This window comes from Convolutriloba macropyga, chromosome 2, assembly GCF_964194025.1.
Source record: "Convolutriloba macropyga chromosome 2, txConMacr16.3, whole genome shotgun sequence".
NCBI lineage: Eukaryota > Metazoa > Xenacoelomorpha > Acoela > Convolutidae > Convolutriloba > Convolutriloba macropyga.
This window is the reverse complement of record NC_134469.1, coordinates 57154873-57170748: the sequence shown is the minus strand read 5'-3', so window position 1 is coordinate 57170748 and position 15876 is coordinate 57154873. Positions and strand designations below refer to the sequence as shown.

Sequence of the window (15876 nt, the reverse complement as noted above, 5' to 3'; positions counted from 1 at the left end):
CAGACCCTTGAAACGGAAAGATCATGCAATGAAGCAAAAGTTTTGTTTCAATTGTTTTGGACATCACCGTGTAGATCGATGAAATTCTGTCTGCCGCTCAAAAGGCTGCGGCAAAAGACATAACACACTTCTGCACGATAGTTGTTTGAACAAAAGCAACTCAAACGTTAAATCAGTGCAATTTGTTGGAATAAACCAGGTAGCTTATCGTGGAAGTTTAACCGGTAAACGGAAACCAGTCTGTGAAAACATACGCATCTCTAGACAACGGTAGCTGTCAAAGTCTACTTCAGAAATGAACAGCCAAAAAAAACATGGTCTTTCAAAAAAAAACAGTTAAAATGCCTATAAGTGATTATCACACGACTAAGGAAATTGATTGCTCTAAAGTTTGCTTTGACATAAAACCAATAGATAGCTCAGTCTAACTTGTCAGACTTAATGATGTTATGACAAAAATTATGATAATCTCTGTCATATACATATTTCTAAACTTGAACGGAAAAATGTTTCAATTATTATAGGCACTGATAACTTAGATTTGATCCATTATAAACAAATTATGAAAGGTCCAAAAAATGCCCCATGGAAACTCCATTATGCCGGACGTGCGCCGGTAGAACGAATTTAGATATTAAGGGGTCTACACCTGTACAGTATACGTTGGTGCAAAACTGGCTTAATATAAACAACTCTCTGTTCAAACTGGTCCAAGATTGGATGAAAGTTGAAAATTTGGGCATTGCGTCACCCCGAAAAGCTTTGTCAAAAAACGATAAAACAGCGATTCAAATTTTAGAGTCCACAACTAAGATCGTTGACTGTCATTATCAGATAGGTCTCCTCTGGAAACAAGGTGCATTTCTTCCCAACAACAGATGGTTAGCATTAAAACAACTTGATAAATTATATCAGAAACATTCAAAAAATCCGCTACTAAAGGAAAAGTAACAGGTTACTCTGGACGTAGATTTGGAAAAAAATACGTTGTTAAAGTTCATGATGCCAGCTCTCTGACATATAATGTCTCCTTTTTGCCCCATCCTTCAGTGGCCAATGAAAAATAAACTGGTAAGGTGCGTAGAATTGCAAACCCTCCCAGCAATTTCCAGGGTCAGTCCATCAATTCTAATTTGCTGAAAGTGCCAGATCTGCTCAGCAACTTAACTGGTGTCATTATGAGGCTTCATGAGAATCGAATTGCGCTGTGCGCAGACATAGAACAAATGTTCATGCAGGTAAAAGTTGACCCTAAAGACCGACCCTACTTACGCTTCCTCTGGAAGAACACTGGAGACGTAGAAACTTATGAATACACCAGTCATATAATTGGTTTAACAGATTCACTCTGCATCGCATCTTGCGTGCTCAGAAGATTTGCTCAGGACAATGCAAAAATTCATCCAAGTGTTCAAAAGCTCATAGAGCGGAACATTTACATGGATGATTTGTATGCTGCCGTATCGAGCCCAAATGAAGCAACAAAAATTGTCCATGAGACTCGACAAATTCTTGCTACTGGTGGCTTCAATATGACGAATTGGATTTCAAATAGTGAACAAGTTCCTGACCTGTTGAATCCAGATATGCGACCTAACCCAAAAATATTAGCACCACAAATTCAAAAAGTTTTTGATCTACTCTTGTTTCCTGAAACAGATATATTTGTTAAAGAGCGAAAACTGTTCCATAAGATCAAACTCGACAAAAAAAACGAGTCAGCGTAATCTACTTCGCTTTGTTGCTTCCATCTTTGATCCCTTAGGAAATATCGCACCCTTTACAATAAGATTCCGCATAGTTCTCCAAGCAATATGAAACCACGGTCCCAAATGGGACAAGTCAATACAGCTTAATGAGAGTTCAGAATTCAAGAATCTGAAAAAAGAATTTTCGTTTTTTCGGGATGTACATCTTCCTCGCAAATTGTTAAACGAGATACCGATTTCATCGATTGAACTACACATGTTCACAGATGCATCCGAGTTAGCATTATCAGCTGTCTGTTATCTACGAAATGAACACATTGACGAATCCGTCTCAGTCACATTTGTAATTGGTAAAACAAGAGTTGCAACAATAAAACGGATGACGGTTCCTAATTTGGGACTACAGGCTGCGGTATATGGTGCTCAACTAGCTCAATTTGTCAAAGATGATATGGATATTGAAAACGATAAACACGTTTTTTGGTCCGTTAGCATGACCGTTTGGTACTGGCTACGGGCATCTAAGATACGTCATCGGATCTTCATTGCTATCAGAGTAGCCAAAATTTTAGACGTTTCCTCTGCACAAGATTGGTTCTATATTTTGTCTGCCAGAAAACCCGCTGATGATGGCACCCGAAGCTACAACGTTCACAAGATGAACTCAAATGGCTATTAGGCCCACCCTGACCGTGTCAAAATAAAAACACGTGGCCGAAACAAGATTTACTTTCTGCTCAACATGTAAAAATTATATTCCGATTAAAAAAATTAATTGCCAATTGACATATTGCGTTTCAGTAATTTGAATCGTTTAATTAGAGTTGCAGCGCTTTGCTCCTTGTTTGCAGATAAATGCACAAACAAGGAATCCAAGTTGTAACTAGAACATAATACAAAAGCTTACAATTACTTGATAAAAAAGTGCCCAACATCAAGATTTTAAATCGGAAATTTCGAACTGAAAAGGTATTGGAGTATCAATTACCAGTAGAATTGTGTCTTTATCGCCATTCGCCGTTCATAACCAGCACCTGCGTGCTCGAGGACGATTGTCCAAAGCATTGAGACTAGAACCTGCACGCTTCTCGTTGATCCTAGACGGAAACAACCAGAGTGTTAGTCTAATGGTAAAGCGTATCCATCAAACAAACATACATTGTGGACTAGAATAAACTAGAAATTTAATAATGGAACTCCATTTGATTCTTAGGTGGAGGGCTGTAGTCATACAAACAGGTAGATAATGCATTCCATTCAGACATATAATTCAAGAAGTAGCCGTCCCCCAAATGGTTCACATCCCAGTGTTCAGATTACAAGAAAATCATCACGTTTTTCAAACCACAAGCTTAGACTTCATATGATCCTTTCCAGTTAAAGAACATGGAATAAACAGGTCCAGACATATACACCTCTTCATGTGCTAAGTAGTACGCGCTGTCCATCTAGCAGTTGCCGTTGACTTGACAACAGATTCGACAATCAATTGCATCCGTCGTTTTAATAGCCGTAGAGTGAAACTAAAAAAGTTCTTTTCCGATTGTGGAAAATCTTTGTTGGATCAAACAGTTCTTTGCAATCCAGTTTTGCAAACCTTAGAGATTGCCAAGATTTTGCAAGTCATTTACATCTGCTTCAGGTGGAAATTGAGTAGGTGTTTAACCCTCCTGCGGCTCCACACTTCGGTGGAAGTTGGGAACGCTTAGTGCAGGTATTTAAGTTGTCTCTGTACAAAGTAATTGGGTCTGGATCCTTTTCAGATGAAACTCTGTGGGCACTGGTATGTGAGATTGAATCAAATTTGAACTCTAGACCCCTAACAATTATTCCGAGTGAAATTAACGATCCTCTCTGCCTCTCACGCCTAACCACTTTCTACTCGGGAGAGCGTCATTTAACTACCCTCCTGGTCTTTTCGAAACGCAAAAAGTCACCGTGTCCAAGTCTTGGAAATATGCTCAAGAACTAACTTCGCACTTTTTGAATAGATCCCTTCGCGAATACATCCCTAACCAACAGACTACGTCGAAGTGGAACAAAACTTCTGAAAACCTGAAGGTAAATGATTTGGTTTGGAAACTTGAAGACTTCACCCCGCGAGGTCTCTGGCCTCTCGCAAAAATAATACATATTTACCCCAGTCCAGATGGTGTAGTACGCTCCGTGAAACTGAGAACTCCACATGATGATAAAATAAGACAAGCAAAGTCTTAATAAACAGATGAATTGTATTTGTGTGCTCGTTGTTACGAGCAGATGTAATATTTAGATTTTCAATAGGAAACGGTTGAGAAACCTAAGTCAAGTCGTCTCAAAAAGTTGATGCAAGCAGTCACATTACCGTAAAGTTTCACATTTTTCAACATTTAACATCTAAGTTAAATTTAAACATCTAAGTTTGCGATGAATAGTCTCGCACGGTTACATTATATGCAGTTCCTTTTTGCGCATCTATTTAATTATTGAATATTCTTTTGTGCTTAATTACATTTGTGACTTTCAGTCGCCCATACTGTTAGTTCCTCCCAAAGTTCCTATTCCGATTATTATATTCGCGATTGGTTACTTATCTTGCTGATTTTACAACGATATGATACAGTACAAAAACAGTTCGTAATCCTACAATTGGGGCCACGGATGTCACTGACATGACTTCTTTTTGTCGAAAACGAACAGAACTGTCTTTCGACAAGAGCCTCACAACACAAAACACAATCATACAAAACATTCGCAATCAAAGGAAACTAATATATTTAATCTAAATCAAAATAACAGACAACCTTTTTAATAGCACATTCAAACGATAACCCCCACCCAAATTAAGTTGTTTTTGGTAACAACTAGGATGTTTTTTTTCCTGGTAAAAATGTCATTTCTGCTAGCTTCTTTCACAATAGACTAATGTCTGATTTTACATCGATACTGGTTTGCTTAGATGAATGAGGTGAGACTTAACTCCAATTGAAGTACACTATTATTAGACAGGTTAAAAATTTACTGATTCGTTTTTTCAGCTTGGTGATTTGGAAGCGTCTTCACAACAGAGTGTTGTTTTGTGTCTCGGCTGGCATCACTCTCACCAGACTGAGCAAGATGCGTATATCAGTCAAGTGTGTCTACAGACAGGAGAGCATCCAGAACCTTCACCAGTTCTACGAGGACCAGCTCATTAGGCACTCGTCATATTTGGATCTATTCTGCCCCCCCCCCCCAGTGACCTCAATTACGTATTTTGTGTAGTTTTTTTGTTATTTAGCAGTTTACTATGTATAAAAATAGCACTACGTGCGTCATCGGGGTTGGGTCGTAAAAGATATTTGCCCAACAACTGGCGGGAGGGGGCGAAACATAATAGATCCTCAGACTCCCATAGTTCTTAGAAGTATCTGGGATCTGGCTCCATGTTTTTCGGCATTCGTCACTTATAATTTTTAAATGCTGCGGATGCAATAATATTGCAGCAAATCCGTTCAAGTATGTCAAGATTCGATCGGTAAATTGTTTTTACTTTTATTTACCGCGGCTCAACCCCCTCCCCCCTTTTAGACCGGGGCATAGACGCAATTTGTTTTTTTTTCACTTCTGTGCAATTTATTTGTCTTTTGGTTAGCATTGTGAACGAGCTGTGCGCAAATGACATCCACAAACTGCAGAGATACTTGATTGGTGGGATTGCAGACAGTTTCAAACACAACGTCATTGTGGCTGCACAGATGGCACGATTCAACCGCTTCTTCGCACAGAAACCAGTTCTGGGTTAGCCACAGTTATGGCTCCATTAAGTACAGTGCTTATTTGATGCAAGGTGCTTGATTTTCGACGGTACTTGCTGCGAGGACACGACAGGGCTTTGCTAAATTTTTGCTGAAATCTTGCCTTCCTAAAACAATTGTGGCTATATTCAAAATAGTCCTAGACCAATTAAATATCAAACAAATTTCAACATTTTAATATATAATCTAAAGCCAATTAACGAATATAATATATAAGCTAAGCTTCAGCTTATAAATACATAATTTGAAAAAAAATATGTTGTAATCAGCTCAATATTTGCTCAATGACGCACAATCATATGATTAGCTTTTTTTGTGAAATTGTGTACATATGTATAACTGTATGTTTAGTTGGGACTGTTTCGTCCGGGACTGTTTTGTCTGCTTTCTAGGGACTATTTTCTCTGGAAATTTGTTTGGGAATATTTTGCTATTCGGGACTGTTTTGTCTGTTCACTTTGCTATGACAATACGTGTTGTGTTGTGATGCTTATTATGTTACTTACCTATTGTGTATAGATTTGATTAGAGGATTCCATACTATCTTACTTATTTTTGCACTGTAATCTTTTTACTCTAGAATCAGCGCTGAATCCTAGTATTTCTCACTCTGTATTTTTACTATGAACATATTGAGATCATGTCACTTTTTATTATGAAAAGTGTAAATTCAGACAACTAAACGAAGTCTGTTCAGTGTAAAAACAGCATTGATTCCTTAAACTTGGCTTTAAATGTTCAGAATTGTTTTTCGACTTTTTTCTGTGATCAGAGCTCATGTCATAGTAATATATATCGTTACAGAAAAAAAGACCTCCACTAAACTCTACTTAGAGAAAGAAACCAACTGCATAATAGTTAATTTTTGATTGATTATTGAATCTAATATGCCTAAAAAGGATTTATACAATTGAATTATTTGTGTTTGCATGCAGTTTGACGTGATCTGTCATGCCCTGTAGCATGTATTCTGTGCCGGATCTGGGATTTCAAAACTGGCAATTTTGTCAACTCCCATTCGCACTGAAATTTGATGTGAGCCATTTCGTTCAGATATAAACAATTTGCTTTTTGGTTGGGCCAACCATTTTATTTAGCTCATTCTACAACTTGAAGAGCGGAAATGATTTTTTACATGTCTTTTATATACTCAAGCATTTTCGCTCACGACTTGATTTTTGATATCTTTATTTTAAACATTTGTAATCTCTTTTTTGGAGCGTAAAAATTGATGTTTAGAGAACGCTCAGTTTCTATAAGTTGTTATTAACGGCTGGAATTGTTCGAAGTTAAAAGATCATTTTGTTTATTTTGGGTACCCGCATCAACACACGGCGCAACTTGAACAAAGCTTAAATAAGTGAATTCCAATGATTCTTCATTTGCTGATTATATGGATAAAATTCCCCTTTTAGACCTTATGCTGGAAGTGTGGACGGGGCAGATGAAGAATTACGTGACTAACAAGAATGTGGTTTGTGGGTTGTTGTGTCCATTTGTGATTCCTTTCCTCGAATACGAGACCTCAAGAGAGACTGTCCAGAACATGCACACCATTCACAGCTTTACCAAACCAACACCACAACAAATGACTGAGTGTAAAGACCATTCTGACTTGCGGTGAGAAAAGTGCCAAACTTGTTAGAAGTGTCCACGGGCTGAGTAAGGCTCGCTCAGTAATTAGGTCTTTATAAAGCACCAATAATCATGATTTATTCTAAAATTCAATTGATTTCATGACGACAATAATGAAGACAATATCGACAAACTTTGTTCGTCTGAGGCATTCCAATTCGCACCTTCGGCCTTTAATTCAATACTTGTACCCTCTTTCGGTCTTTTTGGATTCGTGGCTACAGCAAAAGGTGCCATTTTTGCTCCGAATCATTGCAAAAAATTGTTCGTAATTATAACTAAGTCGAAAATTTTGTCTGGTTAACCACATAGAAAAGAAAACGGAAAAAAGTTCTCACAAAGTGAATGAAAATGCCCTTGCATAATTTTTTTGACAACTCTCTTATTTGTGTTCAGCTGCCTTTCCACAGCTGCAAAATTCTCTGGATTCTACAACTCTCCCATTACCAAATTTTGGTCCAATTTCATTGTTCACGCCTTCGTCGTGGCATTCTTCGCTAATTTCATGATGTCCAGTGAGCGCTTCAAAGGAGTTAACAAGGCTGAATACGCTACATTCGCCTATGCAATTGGATATGTGATAGAGGAGATATATCAACTCTTCTCTGGTGAGGGGTCAATTAGAAGGAGAATTTCCCAATATTTTGGAAGCCAACCCAACCTCTGTGACCTGGGCATTGTTACCTTTTTTCTGTCAGGGTTTGGGATTCGTGTCTCACAGCTGGAAATGATTTGCTCTTTTAACGCCTACCATCTTTCGGATGTCGCATATTCCATTTGCTTGATAATGTGCTTCTTCCGAATTTTGTTCTATCTCGTCATGTTCCCCTCACTTGGACCCTATATCATAATGCTGAGTTATATGATTCGAGACTTGACCGCCTTTCTGGCAATCATGTTCACGATGGTTCTGGGATTCGGAATAGGCATGGAGTCCATTCTGTCAGGAGCGAGAGATGTGGACGAACAGCTGTGGAAGGATCTCTGGGGATTCTTGATGAAACCGACGATGCAGATGTATGGATTCACTCTGTTCCTCGAGGACATAACAAATGCATTCAACTGTACTGAATCTGGACTCAGTCTCTTCAGGTTTACACATATTTATTCACGGTTCTCAAAATAACACAGAGCAAATTGACTATTTTAGAAATTAAAGACGAGTATACTATTTATTTTGTTTATTTAACTATTATAAAATTCTACTTAATTAATTACTTAACAAAAGTATGAAAAATTCTATCATGTAATGATATCCTTTGTTAGAGATGATCTTTATCTTCTTTTTGCTTTTATCACCACTCTCGTTATATTAAGCATCAGCTGAAAAAATCTTTGTGAAGCGCTACAAAATCGGGTAAGTGTGGGCTTGTAAGACAGTTTTCAGATCGAACTCATAATAATAAAATGAAAATGACTGTGGAAATAGCGACTGACCAAAAATTTAACTATGGGAGAAAAATTGATTTAAGTTTAAACTGAGAATAAATATCATACATACAATGACAATTGATTCTATGGACAAAACTTGCTGTAAAGTTTAAAAATCTACTTTTCTTTCATTTTCAGTGGTTGTCCCGATCACGATTTCAGACCACACGTGTTGGTGGGTATGGTATTCATCTTCTACCTGTTCACGGGTATCATTCTGCTGAATCTGCTGATCGCCATCTTCAGTGACACCTACTCCAGAGTGAGAGAAAACACTTCTCTCTACTGGAACTACGTGTTCTACAACATTACTGTTGAATTCACAAGTCAGTTTCTATTTTGATCCCAAAACATTGTTTTTCTTTCTCAATTTTTTTTCTTTCGGTCGACTTAACTTGGTAAACAAATTTTTGAATTCCTAACATATTGTGCAATAGGTGAAGCTGAATTATGGAAATGACAAAAAAATTGTGGCCTCATTCGTTATTCAGCTTTTTAGATGCATACAGCCATCAAATGCTAATCAATATTCACCGTGATTGTTGATTGATGATGGTGATGTACGATGATGATGCGCGTTTGAGGCGGTCTTTCTCTGACAAGACGCGCGTTAGTAAAAATATAACATTTAGTTTATTCGGTAAAATAATTGTTTCCTCATTTTACTGCAAAACACAATAAGGTTCTAAATGGGAAGAGCCCATCTTCATCGGGCCTGTCACAATCTGTTTCCGCGAAACAGGAAGCGGTTGCAATATTTTACCACTTTGTGGAATCAAATCTTCTCAGCATGAGGTACATGGCCCAAGTCCCGTATAGGCCAGAGTGATTTGGATCAAGATCGGAGGTCTTGCGTCCAACCGTAGTCTGGACTTGAGTTTGGCTTTTCGCTCATGCCCTAATTCGGTCTGCTCGGTCTGGCCCAACGAAATTCATGTATACCCATCAACAGTCAAATTTATTAAAATACAAGTTTCAAGACTTTGTGAGTTTAAGTTTGACTTTGTAAACTCTGCCGTTTCAGGGATACTGAGGCATTTTAAACGCAGTAGAGTGTTTTTATTGCTTTTTCATGATTGTTATATCTTGTCGTTGTGTATCGCTGGCTAGTCGCGGTTCCAGTTGATATCGATCGTTATTAGGCGTGAGGTTAAGTACAAGAAGTATTTTTGTGTCCTGGAGGGGAATGGAAAATATAAATAAAAAAAGGGGAATTAAGCATTAATTAGAAGAAGAGGAGTATAGTTGAGCGTAAACCTGCTCTGTCTGTTTGCTCAAGACAAAAAAGAAAACTAATTTTTTGGGACGTTTAATCATTAAGAAAGTCTAAAGCGCTCCTTAGAGCTGCTTTTTCATGATTGTTATTTCATTCTTTGGATTTTGGCCTTTCTTTTCTATAATATGTAGGGAAGAATTTCATTCTTGTTGGGTTCTTGATTTTAAATAAAGCATTTATATGTTAGAGGAATGAATTCACACATTTGATGACATTTTTTTGTATTCCAACCTTCCTTAGTTTGTCAATAGACTCTATTCTACACGCCCCATCAAAGTTTTTTTCTATATCATGGCAAACCATATCATGACCAACCATTTTTGACCACTGGTATGCTTTAATTATTTGCTGAATCAATACCATAAGATTATCAGTTCTGTATCTGTTGGCTTTGTACGCACTTTGTTGTTCTTCAAAGAATTTGATTGCTACACAGTGGCCTTGGAAGAAAGTTTTATTAAGTTTAACAGACTTCTGCGATGCAAATGGTAGGCCTATTTGATCTTTAGTATTCTGACTTTTTCCCGCTTTTCTCAGGTTTTGGGAGCATTATTACTTGTGGAACGTAAACTAATTTGAATGAGCTGAAAATAATAATGCAAATGAAATATTAATGCATTTCGGTGACGCCTTAATTAATTGATTACAGATTTTATGATGACAATGCTTTCTTTGCCTTCTTCAGGACTTTGTTGAACTCTTCAACGTTTACGATCTCAAATTATTTCTTTTAGACCGGTTTCTAATGAAATTTTGGGCTTTGTCTGTTTCTTTAAAATATTCGTTCAGTTCTTGTGTTTCGTGTTGATTTTATTTCCTTGTCTCACTCGGTAGGTTTTTAAAGATTTCACATTAAACATGGTCAATTTAAGCAACTTTGTAACTAAAGTTTATTGAAGATCTTATCTGCTTGACTCTTGTTGGTTGCTGGCGATGATCATAATTGCTCTCCGGAAACCTTTTTTGCCTGTTTGTTTCGTTGCGTCAACTATTTGAATTTGTGTCATTCACCCGAACTTTTTGCTGCCATTTTAATTTTCTTTGTAGAAATGATTTCTATTCTCAAGCGACAAAAAATGTCATCTTTTGAAATGCTAGTTGCCTTCTTCCGTTTTTCTTTTGTTTCATGAGGTCGATTATTTCTCGACTAATTCGATTTGTCAACTTCCTTACATAGGAATTTTCAATTGATTTGTGAAATAATTCATTTGAAATCTCTTTGAAGTTTCGTACCTAATGTTCTAATTGTCACTGAGTGGTCGCTGTCCAAATTGCGCGTTACTTAAAAAGTGCCACGGCAGTTAAAAACTGAAAGGCCTCAGAAATGTAAACCAAGCTCGATCTGGCTCTTATTTTTTGCTTCGATTGATAAATAGAATAGTCGTTGTTCGGTAGTTTGAAATTTCTATTCTCAATCGGGTCGAGCAGTTCATTTTTTTGTGTTGTTGGTCAGCCTTTTTGTGTTGTAAGTACAGTTCAGCTCTATATATGATAAGGCTCCTGGAGTTGCTGTCAAATATTTCATATAAGCGTAGATCTTGACTGGGTGATACATAAACATTCATTATACAAACGTTTCCATTGATTAGTGTTTCACCAATTGTATCTAATACTTGGCAGTTGCTGTTTTTCCCATATATATGTAGTCTAACATCTGTAACCCTTGTCCCACTCTTACAAAAACATAAAAACTGCTTGATTTTGTTTCTTTTGCAACGAAATAACGTTCATGTACAAAACGTTTGTGCCTTTTTTGACTTCATTTAAACAGAAAATGTCAATGTTTTTTATGATCACGACAGTTTCATTGTAAATTTTAATAATTATCTTGAAAATTTTGTTGGTTTGTTGAACGCTAGTCTGACTCATGTTTGTTGAGTTGACGGTTCGCATCTGGTTTGATTTCTTGATGATACCGCGGACCTTTTTCCATCTGTTCTTTCGTTAAATACACTGAAGCCACTCTTGCTAAAGATTCTAATTGTAACGCTGTGGGACATTGTGTTGAATTTGGTCCTCATTTTACTGAGAACTTCATCAACAAGGGTGTGACTTCTGCAACACGGGACAGTTGCGTGTTAGTCACCGCAATTTGCACATTTTTCCAGTTTGGTCTTTTCGGTCTGGCCCACTGCAGCTTCTTAGTCTGGTTAATCAGAAATATCTAGGTTTCATAACCTGTCTGGGTAAATAATATCACAAAAAGCGGCTCTAATATCAGCCCCAGCAAGGGTCCAATGGTTCATCAAAGCTCAAAAATCTAACCTAAGTCAAGACAGAACACGGTCTACTGCACAAAAGAAATGGATTGCTAAGTAAAAAGAAAAAAAGATAAATTGATTTCCACAAATTGCGTTATTCACACGAATAATAGTTTTGTGATATTACAGAAATCTTTTAAATGAATCATGTTGACGACTTTAAGGCGCAATAGCTGAAATTGGACAAATTTAATATTCAATTTTGTGTTTAGTTCATCAGGATGTTTGTGTCGGTCTGAGCCAGGGTCTGGCTTGAGATATTGTTCGGTCTTGCCGAATGTGACGAAAGTATAGGTCTTGCCCACGGTCTGGCTTAGTTCTTTATAAGTCTCGCCCACGGTGACCAAAGTCTGTTCTGTCTGACCATAATGACTTTGGTCTGTGGGTCTGGCCAGCCGGTCCTCGTCCCAAGTCCGCCTGGTTCCTAGTAATTTCGGGGCGATGGCCTCACCATTGGATTCTTTTATTTTCCCTTCTCTGTGTTTAACTTTGTTTGCTTTCAATGGTTGAAAGCCGTACCACAACTTAATTGCCGTAATCTAACTTTGCGGTGCCACAACTCAATTGTGTTCATTATGGGAACATTCCACCAATTTCGGGTATGTTTAATATTTATTTCCACGAAATTCAAAAATTTTCAATTTTGGGATTTTTGCGCTGTCAAAATTTATTGTACCTTTCATGGCTACAAACTATCTCTGATTGAAAGCAACTTTAGCCAACCATGTTTCAACTTTTTTACGTTTTATGATTCATGACTTACAATTACAGTGTTTTAGTGCGAGTGCCCGCTCCGAGTCCGATTTCTATTGTGTTGCGTAGCTACCAACTTCTTAAGTGGGCGTTTGTTAAAATCTTCCTCAACTGCTTCAAATCCATTCGACGCAAACAAAATCGCAACCGAAACATGGACACTTATCAGCAGAAGAAATCGGTCAAGATAACCGAAGACCTCCGTCTGTGGGCTGATGCAATCGAGAACAAATACATCGTCGACACGTTTTTCAAAGATACTGTCTACAAGGATGCTTAATTGTATATTAGACTGCTGTATACCTACCATTTATCACTAATGGATTCAAAACGAGCCAGGGTTCAGGTTCGAGGCCCAATTTAGTGCGATTTATGATCAGATTATGATTCAGACTTTGCTGATAGAAACTATCTGAGATCATTGCTCCGAGAATTGGGTGACCGTAGTCCCTTTTGCACCCATTTTCTATGGGTTGTACTTTAATTCGTTTTGCGACGCATGATGATCTCTGATCATGAATCAATTGGGTCTGGAACCTCAGCCTGGGAGGCCAGTCGACCGCTGAGTTTACGATTAGTTTCGACAGCAGTAGTCTCATAACTAATTTAGAGGCGTACGTGATTTCCTGGTTTCCGATTTTGTTTCCGATTAATAAAAAGGTAATATTATAATTATACTGGACATTTAATGGAATGGATGGATTTAAGTGAACAGTTTTGATTGACACCACTTCTTTTGAGCTCTATGAACGGCTGCAGAGATCCTCTACGTCTTTTAACTATATTGTCAATTTCCGATAATTTCTGACAATTGTCCTGAGCATTTAATTGCTTCCGCCAGTTAAAATCTGACGGGGCTCACGTGTATTTAAATCAATTCTGCTCTTCGTGTTTGTATATATATCTGCGTATGTGTGTTTGTGTAATGGTTTGCTTGAAGGTAATTAACAATTTTTATTAAAATATATAAGTAGAAAGCCCTAAAAAACTGCTCTTTCATGATATCAACAATCCCTGCTTTTATTTAAGCTGAGCTATGTCAATTTAGAATTTTATCCCCTGTTTTGCACTTCAAAAATATTAGAATTTACTGTGAATTTAGCGTGCAGAATTTAATATGAACTGTTGATATCGTTTTTGTAAAGGTTAGAATGGTAGTTTCTTTTCTACCATTTGTTTAATCTTATTTTTCGAGTAACTGTCTACTTGTGATTTTGATCAGACCATAACTGGAAGCGCAGACAAGAGCGAGCAATTCGTACGGATCCATTTTTCAGGTCTTTCAAAAAGAAAGCCATATTCAACGAACTTTTGTTATCGAAGGCGTGTTTTAATTTAATTTGCTTACTGAAACGGTACCAGAAATAAGGAGCTAACAGCAAGCGCTTAATGTTCACGCTGAACTTGTTGAGATCCACTTCGACTATACGACAGGGAGGCTTAGCAATGTGCGTTTGCACATTAACTTCCGACCAAGCTGATCCACAATTTCGAGTAAATTGTCTAAACAATGCGGAAGAGATAAAAAAAATTTCAAATATTGTTTAAAAAAATACAAAACCACTTATGTCCCATTAGATTGCCCGATATATCCTGCCATGCATAAAAAGAAGACCAGACAAAATTAAATGTCAAATAACACAACAGATGTCCAACCTTACAATAGAAAATAAGTTTCACATTTCACCTGGCTCTATTTTATTTATTCCTGACACAGCCGACAAATTATATAAGATCCAGGTATTAGAACATCTTTTCAAAGAAACGAAAGTTGGATACATTGGATAGGGCCCTGCTTCAAAAAAACTTTTAAGTAAATTGAAAAGAATCTCCAAGGAACTATCAGACATAGTTGACGATCTGCTAACTAATGCCGAGAGCGCACTCTATGTAGACGAGGCTTTAACCGGTTTGAACTCCGAAAGAATTAGAACAGATGGTAACCTTCCAGATATAAAAACGTTGCTGTACACTAAAGTCCCGACAATCCGCTATGTTCTTATCAATGTACGGTACAAATGGTCAGAGCTTTTCTCTGACGTCATTACTGATTGCATTGAAGATCATAATACAGAACTAAACTGGAGAAAACTCTTCGAGTTGTCTAAAGGCATTTTACGTGCCAGTCACAGAGGAGGGCAGTAACACAGGCGGAACAACGACAAAAGAATTCTAGGAAGAGTTAATCGCTGGGAAAGCAGAGACTTTGGAGGGCTATGGAACGAAGCTTGCTCTTTGAAACAATCAAAACTATCAAACGATACAAACTCCGAAGAGATTATCAAACGTGCAAAAAATTTGTATTTCCAGGGCCAATATGGCAGAGCAGCAAAAATTTTGGCTTCTGATGGTTTTGCACCAGTCAACAAGGCAACTCTCGATAGTTTAAAAAAAATTGCATCCCCTTAAGAAAAGCCTATTGTTGTCCAAAATTTTTTATCACAAACCCATCAATTCAGTGACGAAAATGTTTTGGAACAGCCGAACTCATTTTCAAGATTTACAGCAGCTGGTCCTTCAAAAATGTTTCCCGAACATCTTTTGCATGCTGTACAGTGTACCGCTTCAGATCAGTCACAAATTGCTTTGAAAGTACTGATTAAGCCTGTAAACATAAGCTGCCGTGGGGAACTTCCCAAATTTGTTTCACAAGCTCTATGTAATTCATCATTATCAGCCTTGCTGAAAAAGAAAGGTGGTATTTGCCCTATTGCAGTCTGAGAGGTCTTGAGGAGGCTAATAGCTAAATGTTTAGCCAATGAAGCAAATTTAGAAGCAAAGGAATTTTTCCAGAGCCTGCAATTGGGTGTGGGAGTGAAGGGAGGAGCGGAAGCCATTATACATTTGACTAAAATTTCCTATGAAAAAAAACTCACCTCGTCCAGTTCCTCGAGTTTTTTGCAAATTGACTTTTGCAATGCATTCAATCCGACAAAGCGCAGTGAAATGCTGAAAGCCGTTGCCAGTTAAATGCCAGGCATTGCCGCTTTTACCAATTCCTGTTATTCACAACAAGGCCAATTATTCTATGACAT

General features: G+C 37.6%; 1 protein-coding gene across 4 annotated transcripts in view; it reads left to right on the top strand.

The window, feature by feature from the left end:
- LOC142335369 (transient receptor potential cation channel subfamily M member 4-like) overlaps positions 1-13188 on the top strand; it is a 70809-nt gene extending 57621 nt beyond the window's left edge. For 2 of the 4 annotated variants that reach the window (XM_075383830.1, XM_075383831.1), the window contains exons 6-11: positions 4727-4885; positions 5323-5468; positions 6901-7105; positions 7517-8212; positions 8690-8877; positions 12868-13188. In XM_075383830.1, the coding sequence (XP_075239945.1) occupies positions 4727-4885; positions 5323-5468; positions 6901-7105; positions 7517-8212; positions 8690-8877; positions 12868-13121 (1648 nt within the window). In that variant the 3' untranslated portion in view covers positions 13122-13188. Of the gene's footprint in view, positions 1-4726; positions 4886-5322; positions 5469-6900; positions 7106-7516; positions 8213-8689; positions 8878-8988; positions 9077-12867 lie in introns of those variants that run through there. The other 2 variants (XM_075383833.1, XM_075383832.1) reach the window with 2 other exon arrangements.
- Positions 13189-15876: the final 2688 nt, after the last annotated feature.